The following is a 17,361-nucleotide window of genomic DNA, read 5'->3' as shown; positions in this document are numbered from 1 at the left end:
TGAGTTATAAAACATTAGTTATGGTAATCGGAATGACAAATATATTTCTAAATTATTAGATTGGCAATATAAAAGCTCTCTATATCTATTTTCATGTATTTTACATAAGTACAACCTGCCATTGTCTGTCAAAAATACCCTTGTTAAATGTCTACTTACTGTATTTCAAGTATTAATTCCCAAATTAATTAAACTATGGTTGTCATACCAACAGCTGACACAACAATGCAACCACAATTATAGCTGTGTTTAGGAAGCCCAGCAAAATATTTGAAAGAAAAATTGTATCTATGTATGTTTTGTATTTTATTTATTTATTTTATTACAGAGATAATTCATTGTAGCAACAGACAAGTAAAAAATTACAATAGGATTTGAATAATACACATTTTTGGTTACAAAGGCAAGAACTAATTGAAGTATGAATATTAAACAAATAATGATGTGCATTAAAAAACATGTCCGAGAGAATATAGAAATGGGAGGATATGTGTAAAAAGTAATGAATACTTTGCTGACATATTTTTTCTGCCATTAAATTAAACAGGTATTTAGGCAATAGTGATTTTTCCAAAACAAGATTGTAGTTATTATTGTGAGATATATTTGTATACAAACTTATTTGAACTTTAAAGGCATACATATAATGACACAATTGTTTCTCATGCCAACAAAGATGGCACAAGATGGCGTGGTTACTTAGACAGTATATGCGTAATTCACCCTCACAATTTGAGTGCAAAAGGACATCTCAATTGTGTCACAAAAGACACAGAAGAGCTAAGACCAATATTTGCAAATCAAGCCATCAAGAAAATAAAAGACACTATTCATGTGTATGTATATGAATATGTATATGTATACATATTTATATGTATATATATATATATATATATATATATATATATATATATATATATATATATATACATACACACACACATATATACACACTGACACATATATTGTCTGTACATATGTATAAAATTGAGGCTGCGAGTGGAGGCTATAATGCACTATTGTAGACTTTTGTTTTGCATTATATATATATATCTGTCCAGCGGTCCATGGCCGTGCAACCTATTTTTGGGTTTGGCACAAGAAATCATTTTCTTAAAGAAAAATGCTATACCCCCACTGATATCCAAATTGCTAAATTATTGTAAAGACTACATTCAAAATGAATGATGTGTTATGATCTGCCAGTCCTGCTCAAAATCCATTAAAGTATTTTCTCTGTTTATTTAACATTTACCATTCACTAGCGGCTAGGTCAGTATGTGTTATCTGTTTATTGATTGGGTACAATAAACGTATTTTGGAATATAAACAAGTAAACACTGAGCTATACTCATGAACTGAGCACCCACATCAAAACAGTCCACCTTTACCTATTTTCACATTTAAAAAAATGCCCTTTGTCATTAGGATTAGTTCAGAAAAAGAATGTATGATAATTCCTACGTTTTTCTAACTTCGAGTCTACTTTTTCACCTTTGTCCAATCTAACCTATACAATTCAGAATCACATATTTTACAGCTGCCTAATTCAATTAGTCTAGTCCATTCTGCATAGTTTACTATGTCCTTCGGCACTAAATATGCCACTACAGATGTCATCAATATGACATACGTATAATGTTGTTGGTGTCATATGGTGAGGACAATGCATCAACATTCATAAGTGTTAACTCAATATATTGAACATTCAACTTAAAAGTAAGTTTTTAAAGTTTTTTTAAAAATAGCTACTTTGAAAAAAAACTCTGCTGACAATGTTGCTCCCATAGTACTTTTAAATTGAGACAAATAAAATCACTTTGAAGTTAACTAGGCCATGTTTTGTAAAAGGTTCAACAAACTACTGGTGGATTTTTTAGGGGTGTTTATATTATTTTTACAGAAATATACAGGTGCATTGTATTTTTGTAAATATATGCTATAAGTTAATTTGGCACTTTCTTTGTTAGTTTGACAGGCCTGTGAATGTGTTTTTTCCTTTGCGAAAGAAATAATTACATTTTCATTATCTCATATAATGTTTAAAGTTGATATAATATCTTACTCATTTCTTTTTGTCGTGTGTTCCTTGAAAACATTAATTTGGTTGCTTGTTACATTTTCTGCTTCATTTATTTCATGCCAATTTATTTTCATTTATTTTGGTTACATTAGATTATTTATTTTTCCCCTTATTGGTAAGTGAATGTGTGCTGTGAATTCCAATTAAGATTTTTTTGATGCACTTTTTGGAGCATAGTATAAATGTGAAGCAACACTGATAGTAATGTTAGATACAACATGCTATTTCAAAATGAAAATTTGGAATAAAAATGTGTACATCTGATTACTGTTTCAATTATGTTGTTATAGAGTAGACATGATCAGACATCTACTTAAGGGGTAGTTGTTTAAATCTTATAGCTGGACATGCTAAAATCTGGTGAGCATATTTCAGTTTTAAAAATTCAATACAACATAAAAACATTAATTGTGAGACTATGATGGGTTTTGTTTTCAAAGGAACCAAGAAAATCATATCTTCCAAACAGTTAACCAGAATGTGTGTCAGAAATGTTAGAATTCATTTGCATTTTAGTTTTAACTAAATGAATGAATGAATGTATGCTGATCTGCTAAATTTGTGTCATGATAATCCAAACAGAGCTAAACAAATGAGAAATAGTTAACAGAAAATGACACCATATCATCCAAGTTATGAATTGAATATTATTCTACTTAGGTAACAAAAAAACAATTGCATGGAATGGACATATATACTCGGAATATGTTTGAATTGATGATGAGCAATAAAAAGTGCTTTCATTATATACTTATTAAACCAAGTACTTCTATGTAAAAGATAATGTTCTGTTTGACTATAAGGTTTGCTTTGTGTGTGTTGAAAACATAGAATACAACTAATTAGTAACACTGGCATAATGTACCAAATGCGAAAAAGGTACTCAAATAGCACACCTATTTAAATAATTAAAAAAACAATTGCATTTGTTTATAGTGAACTTTGTTAAATGATGTGTAAATTACTGCACACTGTCAACAATTAACTTTATCATTATCTGACAAAACTGCAAAAGAATTAGTTTGAGTTCAATAGGTGTTTACTTTAATTAGATAATGTTACCACTTACGACAGTGATATGTGCACTTAAACAATTTCAAAATAGTAAATATAATATTTGTACATAATTAGGAACAGATTTAGTTTACAATGCAAATAAATTATTGTTGTTCCAGATTTAACATATTTTACAAATTACTAAAAACAATTTCCTGTTTTGGAAATGTTTCTAGTACATATATATACAGTTGTTTGTGTTTACTTTTGGACTATTTGTTCCTGTTACAAAAATCTTAGGTGTTGTTGTTTACTACCCTGGAAAAAGTTCAGAAAGTAATATCTAAATATTTTAAAAGAGCCTTTTGTCATATTCACATTTCATAATGCTAACAAATTATTTCACTGACATGTATGTTAATCTCAAATTAACATATTTTATTTTATATGCAGTGAGCATTACTGCATATGTACAGTGATGTTACCTTTCTGATAAAATTACCAGTTAAGCAATTCACAAACAGATCATAGTAATGAATACCAAAACATTTGTTCTGTGGATTTAGGTCATAAGCCTAAAATAGTGATTCCTCAATACATCTGAGAATAGTTAAATGCGCGTTTCTTTTTGTTTTATGAATTTTTTTACATTCTAAAACATCTATATAGGTCCATGTCTAATCATATAGAAATTGCATTTATTAAATATGAATTGTTTAATTATGTAATGGAAGGTGATCTCACTGTGACATAATTAGCGTTTGTCTTTTATAAAGATAACCTTCATATTAACTTTTTGGAAATATGTTCTAATCACTCATCCGCATCTATGCCTAATCTGTCCTAAACACAAGGCTGCTTCCTTGGTAGAAAACAAATATAGGGAAAAGCAAACATGTTTTAAATAATTTACAATCCAAAAAGCTGATTGATACAAGAAGACAAAGACAACTTTTTTAACTCCACTAAGTGGAACAAATCCATGAAGTGCTTGTTGTAGTTCAATAGGTTAACTCAGTTAACTGAATATTTCTGAAATGTACATTTCTTGTGGCATTCTATTTCAAGCTGAAAGCTTTCAGAAATTAAAACGAAAGCATGATGAATCCTTTGTTTATGTATAATTAGTCAATATATTTTATACTCTCCGGAGTTTACAAAATATCTCATTTAATGCAATATTTTATCATAACAAATTGACAATTTATAACATTGTTCATGTATTTTTTTCCTGTTTAATAAATAAATTAATTGAAATACTTAGAACTTCAAGAAAAACTTGTTTACATAGAAAACAAAAAATAGGAATCTACCATATATTTGTTCACATCTTGATATATTTGACTTCTCCAGTACTTTTTTTGCATTTTGAAAAGTATGTGCTGGAATAAAATACATTTAGGCTAGGTTAACATAAACTACATGAAATATTTTAAGACACAAATCCCATGCAAGTGATGTTAAAATTATTCGGGGGATTTAATTCAATATGATAAAATACATTTTTGAGGGAAGGGTCAGGCAACATGGAGCTAATTACCAAAGATAGTGTTTTACCCCTTAATCACTATTATAAAAAAAATAAACTTTAAGACAAGACCCATATTCTCTCAGCTGTTAGGCTTCCAACATTTAGTCAATGAGCAATGCTTAGAAACTTGTGGGTATTTGTTTGGCAATTTTATTAAATTGGCACAATGGTACTGATATCTTTGATTAATACAAAATGTACAAGTACTATTAACAAATCAAACTTTAAAATTAGGGCTCCTCCTTCATTATGAATGTTTTGTAGTGAAAATTCATTTCAAAGCGTATGTTGCCCAAGAAATGGTCAGCAGCAAATGATTGATCACAGCGTTGCTCCAACCATTAATGTGTTTGTTGTGGTGATTGTATGTTTCCATTTACGATTTACTGTCATCTTCTTTTCTGTTTAGGATGTCATTAGATATTTTGATATCAATATTTTCTGGACTTAAAGCATCTTTGCCATTTTCTTCTTTCATAGGTAATTTCCTGTGAATAAAAGGACAATGTTATGTATGAGAAATGGGCATTGCATGACAGTGTGCTCATCTGTTTAACATTGTAAAGTTAAAGCCAAATATAAAAGCATTCTTTGCTGACACACACTTTGTGGTTTGCAATGCACAATAAACTGTAGTCACAAGCCTCATTATTTAAACATGACAACACCATTGCTTTCACATTTGTGAGATTTCTAAATGCATGAGATTAGGAGGAAATACTTTATGAATATAAGATTTCAAAATATATTGAATTATCCAAAATTATACATCATTTTGATTATTATTTGTTGAATTCAAGGGGGATAATCCAGTAATAATTTCAGATGTTAGCTTTTTTTAAACGTTCTCAACTTGTTATCATAAATGACCCAATTAGCTTATTGTAAAATGTTGGGATTTTGGTTGACTGGGGTGTGAGACTTGATCAATCTACAATCACAATCCTTGTCGGTGTGAGTCACCTGCCAACACTCAATTAAACTGTGCTCATCCCTCAGGTAGCTTGGCACAAAGCAGTCATGCTTAACTTCAAGGAAATGTGTAAAGTATTTGGGAAGCACTACAAACAGTAGTAAAGTGAACAACACCACACAAAAAGGAACCCACACCAAGATAGAAAAATAGAGTAATTGTTTATTTAAAAAAAGACCAGAATGACAAACAACAAAAATACAATTAGTAGAATCAGAGATATGCAATTTTAAAGATTTTAGCAAAAATAGCACCAAAAAGCATAAAGCACTGACTATAAATATCTGGTTGGACCGGGAAGAAGTCACAAGTTCAGGCTGACCGTGATGGAGTACGGGCCACCTATAGAGACTCAGTTAGGCCCACTGAACAAATTACCTTCAACCCTGGTTTGCTGAGAGCTGCAAATATATGCATTGATGATGCAATGCGCAGCCAAAACAATACATCAGTTTCGAAGTGTGGCAAGGCTACTGTGTGAGGTCCTGCATCCTCTTGAGTATCCTGTTAATGACGGCTTACAATGTGATGTCCAGCGTGGCGGATGTTTCGTGCAGCAGGGGTGATATATCACTTCTGAGGAGCTGCGAGCTTGCGATGCAGAGCCTGCAATCAAGTCTGCCTTCAATGAAGAATGCAAGGGCCTGCACCAAGGAAGCCTTTCCCAGCGGCTGTTCTGTTAGTCTGAAATGTGATGCATCTCTTTGCAAAGGGTTCAATCCACCCAGCAGCAGCAATGCATTGGTTATACTTAGGTTTGAACCACACAGCATAGGAGAGACGTATTCCAAGGGTCCAGGACTGGGATCACCCCACTTTGCAGGGTAGACTCACAGATGACAGAGTCCAGGTGCTGGGTTCAAGGTTGTTGGAACCTTCTTTCCCTGATTCTGAAGTCAGAGGGCCATCCAACCAGCCCTAGGAGTCACTTTAGGGTCTGGGTTCCACAGATACAGGCCTGTACTTCATACGCAGGCAGGAAGGCAGCAGCTCTACACAGCAGGGTAGCAGTCCTTCGGAACCGTAGTCCAGCAGAATGGCAGTCATTACAGCAGCACATCAGTCCTTCTTCCTGGGAGATTATCCACAGGTCCAGAAGTGTACTGAAAAGTTGGTGTCTGAGGGCCAGTATGTATCCTGAGTAGTGCTTTTGAAGTTGGGAGAAGCTTCTAGATGCATGCCTTTGTAGTGCACAGGTGTCCTGCCTACCTGGCCCGGCTCCAGACTACCTACAGGGGGTATGCAGCCCTTTGGGTGGAGGCAGAACACAGCATATTCAGGTATAAGTGGGACTGTGCCCTGCTCCTTCCTCCCATCCTGCTAGTGATGGCCCATCTAAGATCATTTTGTGTGTCGCTGGAGAAATACACAAAGTCCATCTGTCCATTTCACCCAGTTATGTGTCTCAGAGACAGGCTGCACGCACCAAATGGCTAAGGCAGGGAAAGGCCAACTTTTTTAAAAGTGGCACTTTCAATTTTTTATTTAAAATCCAACTTCACAATAAGTTAGGATTTTTCCTTTAAAATTCCAAATACCCCAAACATGAACTGGTTTCAAGTTCCCATTTGGAAATTATATTTGTTAAGAGTAGTAAGGTAACTCCAGTGTTATCCTATGGGAGAGGTAGGTCTGGTAGTATTGAAAATCTAAGTTTTTGACTACCCAGACATGTGGAACTAAAAACTGCATGTCCCACTTTTTACATTCACAGCACCCTGCCCTTTGTGCTGTCCAGGGCCTACCATGGGGGTGACTTACATACACTAAAAAGGAAGTTGGAAGCCTCCAAAAGGTTTATTGTACCATGTCAAAACTGCTCACACAGGCTGCAATGGCAGGCCTGAGACATTCTTAAAGTTACTTAAGTGGGTGGAACCATTGGTGTTGAAGGCCCACAAGTATCATTTAATTTACAGGCCCAGAGAACAGGTAGTGGCAATATACTACTGACGTACAGATAAATTGAATTGGCCAATTGCGTATACGCCAATTCTATCTTGTTTTAAGGAGTGAGCACAGACACTTAAGAACTGGTTAGCAGTCCTAAAACCAGAAAAATAAAGTCAGAAAGTAAGAGAGTTGAAAGCAAAAGGTTTGAGGGTAAACCACGCTAAGTGTGCCAGGTCTAACAACTATAAATATTTTTTATTATTTCAATTTTACTTAATGCTGGCCCTGGCTACTTTAGGGTTCTTAAATCTAGGCATGGTGCCCTTGGGACAGATTATGGAGAACCAAGCTAGAAAGTATATGTCTCAAAACTGCTTAATTCACTGTCCTCCGTCATTTTCTATGCATGTGCTACCTGCCCTTTCCTCCTATCAGGATACTCATTATGCAAGATTTTATGATTCTGAAATACACATTGCCTTATGGGATTAGTGAATGATCTAATCATAGTCAATGTCAAGACTTTAGTTCGAGTGAACAGTCTATCCCCTCATAACGTAGGTGTAGGCATATTTGATAATGACTTGTCTTCACTGCTGTAGATTGCATTCTCTGCTTGACTGATTTCACTTGCATACGAAAAGCCTGTCTACTGGTAAGAGAGGCGTGAAGTAGCATCCATATGGAAGGGGATCCATGCCTTGGACAACAATCGTCAAAATCTGGTGCTACTGCTTTCTAAATCTTAAATGTCTAAGACTCAATTGTTAAACAATAACAACAATTTGCATTCATAGGCTTACTCACAGATGTGAATGATAAAGCATTCCCATGGAAAGACAGTCACGGGTTTGGCAAGTACATGACCACCCAACATCATCTAATGTTTTCAAAGACTTAAATGTCTGTAGCCTAATTCTTATGTAAAGATAAAACTTTGCACCCAAAGGTTACCTCCCAAGTTTAGATGCATATTTAGTGATGTTTAAAATGTGCAATAATTACCAAGAGAGCTTGTGGAAATGTGTGACATCTCATAAAAACATTTGCAAATTATCAATCACATTTAAAGATAATGCAATTCAGCAAGCATATCTGTTCACAGTAAATTAAAAAAAATGCTTTAACTTTATCCTAACTGGCATTTTATTCTTTATTATTTTTCTCCAAAGAAGATGTTTGTACAACTGGATAAACTCCTTGCCCAACATTAAGTCACACGTTAAACAGTTCTCTTACATTATGACTCTGGAACATGTTTAGAGACTAAGGGGCCGATTAGGATGGCGGACGGACTTGCGTCCGTCCGCCACCCCTGAGTTGGAGGGACCGTCCGCATGGGCAGCGGCGGTTCCTCCATAGCAATTAGGATGTGACCGCCACCCTGGCGGTCACATCCTGTATGTTTTACATTGCGGCGGGTGCTGCTTGAAGCAGCATCCGCCGCAATGCAAAAAACGAAAGGTGTGCATTTGCATGCACAAAGCGGCAGGCACCGCGCGGTGCCTGCCGCTTCGTGCACGCAAGGGCAGGGGGGTACCATAGGTACACCCCATGTGCACCCCCCACGCAACCTTCACCCAGGGGGCCCGCAACGGGCCCCCAAAGTGACTGTCCGTATGCTTTTCCACGGCGGTAAAGCCGCCGCGGAAAAGCATGACTCACCCTGCATCCTAATATGGCTGGCGGTGTCTGATAGACACCGCCAGCCATGTTATTGCTTTTCCGCCGTGGTCGCCTTCCAACCGCGGCGGAAAAGCGGCGGACGGATTGGGAGACCCACCAGCCATCCTGATTTGGCGGTGGGTCTTTCAGGCCTCCTCGGCGGATTTCCCGCATCCTCCGGGCCGGCGGTGGCTTCCGCCGGCCCAGAGTATGCGGGAAATCCGCCATCCTAATGACCCCCTTATTGTGAGTTGATAGACACATTAGGCTATCACAGACATGGCTTATTACTAAACCATAGTCAAGTGCTATTGACTATAATACACTTGTAAAGCAGAAGACATGATATTTCAAATGCTTTTGACAGAATACCCTGTCTGGCAATCTCTAAATAACACCCGTATTAATGGCCAGGACAGGAGTTTATCTCATGGTTGGGTATTTGCTGTGGAGAGGTTTATGAATATGTAAAATATAAACATGTGTAGGTGTGTGGGGGGAATGTAACCATTGCAGGACATTCTCACTCATGAGTGTCTAGCCCCCAACCATGGGGGACAATTTACTCATGCTTAATATAGTCCCTTACTAGGTTAAAACATGCATTTGAAAATCTGTTTGCAAGTGCAAATTCATATTTTGTGAATTTCAATAGTGAATTTCCATTTGTATATCAACATTTTTGGGAATGTAGATACAGCCTATATGTGCAATTGACTTTCTCATGTGGGCTTCCAGTGTTAGTCTGGACTGCTCATATCAATACGCTAAAGAGAGTTCTAGACTCTAATGAGCTTTTACTCAAAATAAACAACCTTTTAATATGAATGTTTAATGTCACTTTCTCCAGGTCATGACATAAATAACAGTTAGTGTCAGCCTATAGCTGTGGGTCACATTCATTTTTAGTTGCACCCCCTATTTGGGAAATTCTCTTCAGACTCGGTCGATGATATCCATATAGTGTGTCATGACCGTCTCCTCTCAACTACCATAAATATTAGATATGTGTATGAGGAGTGCACAGGACATTTCTGTATATAAGCAGACTAGAATGTACAGATTATTGTGCAGGATAGTGGTAGATGTGAAAAGGTTTTCCTTTTCCTGCATATCCCTATGAAATGATGACTCTTCTCCCACTTTTCTGTATTAGCCAAAGGAAGCCACATTTTCTGTCTGTATCAGTCTCCGTGAGAGTGAAGATTCAATTGTGTTCACGTTAACTGATCAACTAATTTCCAGCAATTCAGCCTATGGCCACTGTAATGTCTTTTAGGATAGTCCCATCATGTATACCCCATTCTTTACATACATTCTCCCATACACAAAACAATATCGATTCTAAACAGGTGACCTTTTACCTAGCAGCTTGCTCCTGTCTCTCTGACACCAGGCGCTAGGTATTCTATCATAATCCTTGTACCTGATGTACATAAACATGTCCCAAGGCACGGCAGAATTATTATGTATACGGGTCACCAATTTTTTATCCTTGGCCGACAGCCAGCGGTGCATGATCACACTTGTTTAGAAAAGTATCCATGATTGTTTTTAAAACATGTAGATTCTAGAAAAAACTCTGAAGTGACCACTTTAGTATAAAGCACCCTCACTCCCCCTACAAATTAGAGGAGAATTCCTTCCAAGCTGAGACGTGGTCCTGCATGCTGAATCTTTGACATGCAGTGGTCTGGCATCCCTTGCGGGCTGTCATCCTCAAAGCAGAGATGGGTGCCTTCATTGAAAACCAGCAGGTGATGGGGTTAGTTCATCCCTACTGGTTTGTTGGCTACAGATACACATAGCCATAGGCACATACAACTACACATCCAGGCTAGGCTAGGTACATATAGGCAAATTACTTAGGGCACAAATTTATCGGAATATGCAAGTGATCCTGTTTCTATCTGAACTGCTTATGTTCATCTTATTGGCAATATGGTAGAAATGTATCAACTATTTACTATAATGGTACTAGCAATCGCTTTTGTATGCTTCTGTCTACTGATTGTCGCAGCACATATGTTTTACACAAGGTTGTCGCTGGACTAATAAATATTTACTAAAACATCCTAATCACATCAAAATGTATTTTCTGAGAGAAAGCAAGCACGAGTGTCTGAGCGAGACATACTGGACTGTTTTCCATGATCCCTGAGGAATTAGGGTTGTCATGTACTGTGGTTGCCAAAAATTACCTACACCACGGTAGAATACAGTGGGGTGGGAGTGGCACCGTAGAGCTAGCTGGTCTAACAGCTGACATATCCTGTGAAGGTGCCTGGAAGTGGTTGGGACACCAAGCCCTCAGTTTAGGTCATCCAAAATGTGCAGGTCCTGGGGTACTCCTAGGAACTACACAACATGGCCTTGCCAACGTTGGTTTAGTTCTTATCTTAACAATGAAAATCTAAGTAGTTCAGTCATGCTTTCTCAGAAAGCCATGCTCACTTTTCAGCGATGTCTGAAGTGGAAAGGGAAATCCGCCTCAGCGGATCAGATATACTCTGTGCTTCAGCTGAAGGTTTAGCAAGCTTGTAAGGATATACCTGGCAGATATTGGCAGCCATCGGCAACCCCAGTACACGGCCTATCCCTGCTGACGAGGGGTGATACCCCGAAACACGTGTCCAGGGATGGCGAAGACAGCGAAGATAGCAGAAGATCGAAAGATGATGCATCGCGAACACTTTACTACATTGACCAGAGTCCTTAGGGGCGACACCGCCGGTGTGTGAGTAGTGTGCGACCCCACCCCCATTTGTAAGGATAAAAGGTTGGCCACATTGTGCAAAAACCTACCTCTTAACTTTTTCTTCTCCTTTAAAAAATGACTGACCCCATGAGTAGCTCGGGGGAAGAAGAATGGGCTAACACTTGTACTATTACAGAAAACTGCAGACATGCAGTAACTATGAAATTGTTAGCACACGGCATACCATTAACAGGTGGCTGTGTTTCTTTCATGATTGAGGCACACAAGGTGTATGGATCAGAGGTATTCTATTCTTGGGTTCAGTTCCCACCTGCGGATAAGGTGACTAAATTGTTCCACACATACATTGTAGTTGAACCAACAGATGAATACATTCCATACAAAGACATTGAAGTCCCTTTAATGTACCAGCAACACAAAAACTGGTTTAAAGGTGTCCTCCCACACACAACATCTGTCGTGAGACTCAGTTCGCTCATCATAGAAGGAGAAACCTGGCCGTTCTTAGCGACATACACTCCACATCCAGAGATAGATACACTACTAGTAGATGAAGTCCATGCAATATACAAAGACATAGTCAGGCTATACAGACACATTGTCCAGTTTGTCATGCGAACATTGACAGTCCAACCTGTGAGAAATGCTCTGGCTTGTCCACATTAGACCACACCTATAATTAACTCGCAGGCACTGAAATCAGTAATAGGGACAATTCCATTCAAACAGGAGCAAATTCTGTTCTGGATTGCACAAAAAATTGCACAGCGGGAAGCAGTATTTCCCCACATAGGTCAGCAAGAAAAACACATAATGCTAACCATTTGCTTGCCAATGGGGTTGGTTCCCTCGATTGAGGAATGTGCCACTTGGGGAACAATCTTTACTGCCATTTACATCAGAGTACATGGCACCCCTTCCTTAGCAGTTGTTTCTGATGTATTGAAACAGATACAGAACGAATACGGGCAGGATCTGTCCTGGACTTGTGAATAAAACTGAGCATGGAGGTGTGTCTCCATGCTCTTTCAGCAAGCCTAAGGAGACGCTGTTCTTCATTAAGATCACTAATAAACCAGGGGTTAGACCATTTGGACAATATTCGTCTTTGTTGTATAGGGGCTATGGTTTCCATGATGTTTGACATTGAATTGAAATAGTGATCAGTGAGGTCTTGGGCTTCGGTCAAGGTGGGAGGCGGTAGCATGGTTTGACAGCTCGCAGTGCATATAAAAAGTGAGTTTATGTTACGGGTGTCACAGATCCAGTGTTCAGGTTTCTTAGGTTGGGCTTTGGACATGATTGTTTTTATATTTAGGGAGAATGTGACACAGTAATGGTCATTCCAATCAGAAGGTAGGTTGAAGTCAACACATAAGGTGTTTTCGCTAGCTATGATTTGGTCTCATGGGTAGGAATGTTGCAGGCTTGGACAAGGATGAGGTCCTGGAAGAAGGATTTGAAGCAATTTACAAGCAGGTCATTGATATCATTCCACTGGATGTGGAAGTCACCAAGGAAGATCTGGATCGAGTGATCCTCCACATTGGAAGAGCAATTACCCCTAAGAGGGTGATAGAAAGTGTGGAGGGAGCATTTGCAGTTGCTGGTGGTGAAGATGTCCATCTTAAGGTACTCACAAGAGGGCAGAGAAGTAGTGAGAGATTGTTTCATGAGGCTCTGAAAATACAGGCTAGGCCAACCCCGGAGAGTCTTGGGCAGTCTAATCTAATGATGCCATACCCAGGGGTACCAAGATGACCAAGGAGTGGTTGGAGGAATCATGTAACCAGGATTCTTTAAGCATGAGGATATCAGTGTTGTGGTCAAGAGCAGCCTTATCAGCAGCATGTTTCACAGCTGAATGGCAGTTTAGTAATGTTAATTTCAGGAGTGAATATGAGTAAGCAGTATTAGATGGCATGTGAAAGAGGATAAGTGGGGTGAAGTTCGATTAGGTTGTAGACCTAGCCTTAGGACTGGATGACCTGGGGATTGAGACATAATAGTCTCAATTTTGGAGGTGGGGGAGAGAGATGAAGGACTCACTTTCGGAGGCGGTACATGAGAGATCAACAGTGGACACATAGGAGTCAAGTAGGCCATGTAGATCATCATTTGATGGGATGTATAGCTAAGAGGTTCCAGGATGTGGGGAGCATTAGGGAGCGGGTGAGACCTCGAGTGAGTAGGGGGCTGGCGTCTGTGCGATTCAGCAATGGAGCCATGGTAGTGGTATGGATAGCGTAGGGGTTGGGTGAGTGGGGCCTACTGCTGGGAGTGTGGATACGGGGCTATGATGGAGTAGGGAGTGATGACATCAGACTGGTGTAGAAAAGAGGGGAAGTAGGGAATGTCCATGGTGGAGTCAACCTGGAGTTAGTGAGGGGTGACTCAGAATTGTCAATGGGGGTCTGTAATGGGCAACACGGGTGTCCGTGGACAGGTGGGTGACCAACTGCGAAGAAAGGTGGGAGTGGCAGGGATGATGGGCTGGTGGAGTAGTAGGGACGGTGGGGTTTACTAATGGGGAGGAGTTGGAGAGGGCAGCCAAAGAGGTAGGAAGGAGAGTGGTCACGTCAAGTTTGTGCTTGAGATAGGAGAATAAACTGCAGAAGATTTCCAGGTTATGATCAGAGGATTGAATATGTGCAGTGCCATTGTTGTATATGCAAATTGTGGTGTTGCTACGGTTCAGTGCATAGGGCGCAATAGTAAGGGGCAGATTTACAATAACTGGCGCATCCTCAGGGATGCGCCAGAGCTCCGCCACCCATGGTGCGCCGCATTTACAATGTGGCGCACCGTGGGGCAAAAATGGCACAGATGCGTGACGCATCTGTGCTGTAAAGGCGGCGCATTGCTGGAGTTGCGTCGCAAGCGCGACGCAGCTCCAGCAATGCTCTGTGTGGCCCTATCTGTCCAATGCTGCGTCAAGCCTTACGCCTGCTTCAAGCAGGCGCAGGGTTTTGATGCAGCATTGGCCTAAAAGTGCCTGCGTGAAATCTTGTAGATTTCACGCAGGCACTTTTGCGAGGCGCACCTGCCCCGGAACGCCCACCCTGCGCCGGAACGCCCACATGTGGCGCAGGGCTTTACAACGTGACGCATCTGCCTAGATGCGCCACGTTGTAAATGGGTCGCAGGAATGCGCCACGTTTACGCCGCCGTTGCGTGACACAACAGCGGCGTAAACGTGGCACAAGTCCGACATAAATCTGCCCCAATGTGTATAGCCATGAGGGATTTTCTTGGCTATGGAAGAGCAGAGAACATTCCTCCATGTTGCATGCCAGTGGTTGAGAAGAGGAAGTGGGTCAGTAAGGTACCCTTGTCATGGTAAAAGTAGCGGTCAGTGAAAAAGGTTTCTTTCCTATGGTGGAAGATTTTATGTTTGAGATTTCTCTTGGTGTTTTGGACAGGTTGGAAGGGTAGTGTATTGCAACCAAGTCATTTCTGGTGGGGTCTAGCATGCCGTTGAACAAAACAGTGTCTTATGGGTCCATGATGGGAGTGGGAACAGGGACTGTTGGGGGAGTAGGACGGGCCTTGGAAGGGGGGCATTCAAGCGATAGAGGAGGTATTATATTGAGGTTGTTACAAACCTATTGGACAACAATGATAAATTAAAATACAGTTCAAATATAGGTGTTCTTGGTGCAAACACAGTGCAAGTGAAATAGTGACACAATAAAAAGTACAAAAACAATTACATACAAGTAACTATTGTTACATTGATAAAAATGAATCAGTCTCCCAAGCATAATGATTGACCAAAGTATAGTTAGTGTTTTGGCCTGCAATATTGCTTTAAACTGGTGTTCATTAGAACAGAGAGACGTGTAGCAACCAAAAATAAAGACAGTGATAAGAACTGTCACTCCATAATAAACTTGCCAATATGGTAAAGTAGAAGCCATAAAAATCATTGAAGCGCAAGATGCACACCTGACTTGCAAGGTGTGAGGCTAAACATTGTTGAAAATTTAAAAACAGGCCAACGGTCACTTGAAGGCCTCTATATAGTCCAAATAACAATGTATGGCTGATCACCTTAATTAACTACATAAGTCTCATAATGGTGTCATAATGAAAAGACACAGGGTGCATGAATGTCACATCCGCAGGTTCAAACGTTATATTCAAAATGTTCCGTCCAAAAATTGACCCTCAATAAGCATGGGACTGTAAATATCACAGTGTGCGCTCATGAATAATTTAGATAATTCTCAATACAACAAAGTAACAAAAAGACACTGGCTCATTCCCGATTTAACTTTGTCTAACTAGATACATCAAAAAGTGACAATAGTGCAGAAGACACTGCCTGAAAACATTGGCATTGTGAAAACAACTGCCACATGATTACAGCCCCTGCATCGAAGGACGTGGGTATAAATACATGATTTTGAGGGGATATGACTCACCTAAGGCTCTAATTTTTTTTTATATATATAGCATTGATGGTATGCTACCCGGAAGAGAAAAGAGAATGAAAGGTGGTCAAGTCCCTCTGAACCGTGGAGAAGGTGAACTCAAATTCAAATTCAAATATAACTTTATTCCAGCAAAGCCATACAAGTATTTAATAAAACACAACTTTAAACAAAAAAATAGAGAGGAAGTGTCACAAGTAGCAGACTAGGTTCGTTTAAAAACTTGAATTATGCAAAAGTTACTCTCATACCTAAAAAACTGGCACAAATTATAAAAATAAATAAAACCCAGTTCCAATATATTATAATAAAAGAATCTGTGGCTAGTCATGGTCATTTGGTGACAGTTATTCTTCTCACCCAAATCATACCCAAGAGTTTTGCTACTGCACAGGCATACAATGAGGAAGAATTGATTCTTAATAGCGTCTGAGCAATGCTCACCACTCACTCGTGTCTCAACTCTTCTGAGTACAGCTGTGGCCAAGCACAGATGCATGCAGTCAGATAAATGCAGCATGCATAATGGCATGAAAATGGGGATGGTACGGAGAGCATTGGATGCCTTAAAGCAGAATAAACTAGAGGTAGTGTATAAAAATATGTGTGCATCCATATATGCAACAAACACACAGGACAAATGAAAATAAAACTTTAGAAATCATTTCTAAAATGTAGGATGGAAATTTAAAAAACTCGCCCATCAAATACCACCGGAAAACCCTAATTGGTTTTGCCATATTGACAGTGGTGTCTGGTAATTTTACACATACACCTCACGCGCACCCATTTGTTCACACATGCACACACAGCCATTCACAACACTCACTAAAAATACACATAAATACATGCACACATGCAACAAACAAAAAATGAACACCTAAAACGCATCTCAACAGCAGCTTCCCTAGGATTGGTACTGCTACCTTTCTTCATTGATTGACCTCAGGTCAGCCAATGAGAGAAGGCAGCAGTACTATGCCTTGGAGGTTCCTACGGTCAGCCAATGTGAAAAGGCAGCAGTCCCAATCTCTTCACCGAATGGGATGGGTCAGTGAGACTGCG

At 39.2% G+C, this 17,361-nt stretch overlaps 1 protein-coding gene across 1 annotated transcript in view; it reads right to left on the bottom strand.

Annotated features, from left to right (window-relative positions):
* Window positions 1-293: 293 nt before the first annotated feature.
* The window catches only part of NCAM2 (neural cell adhesion molecule 2), an 808,853-nt gene continuing 791,785 nt past the window's right edge, over window positions 294-17,361 (bottom strand). The window contains exon 16 of the mRNA XM_078658362.1: window positions 294-5,098. Within this exon, the coding sequence (XP_078514488.1) occupies window positions 4,987-5,098 (112 nt within the window). The 3' untranslated portion in view covers window positions 294-4,986. The remainder of the gene's footprint in view (window positions 5,099-17,361) is intronic.

The sequence above is a fragment of the Lissotriton helveticus genome, chromosome 8 (assembly GCF_964261635.1).
Source record: "Lissotriton helveticus chromosome 8, aLisHel1.1, whole genome shotgun sequence".
Classification (NCBI taxonomy): Eukaryota; Metazoa; Chordata; class Amphibia; order Caudata; family Salamandridae; genus Lissotriton; species Lissotriton helveticus.
The sequence above is the reverse complement of the archived record's forward strand: the minus strand, read 5'-3'. Positions and strand labels throughout refer to the sequence as shown.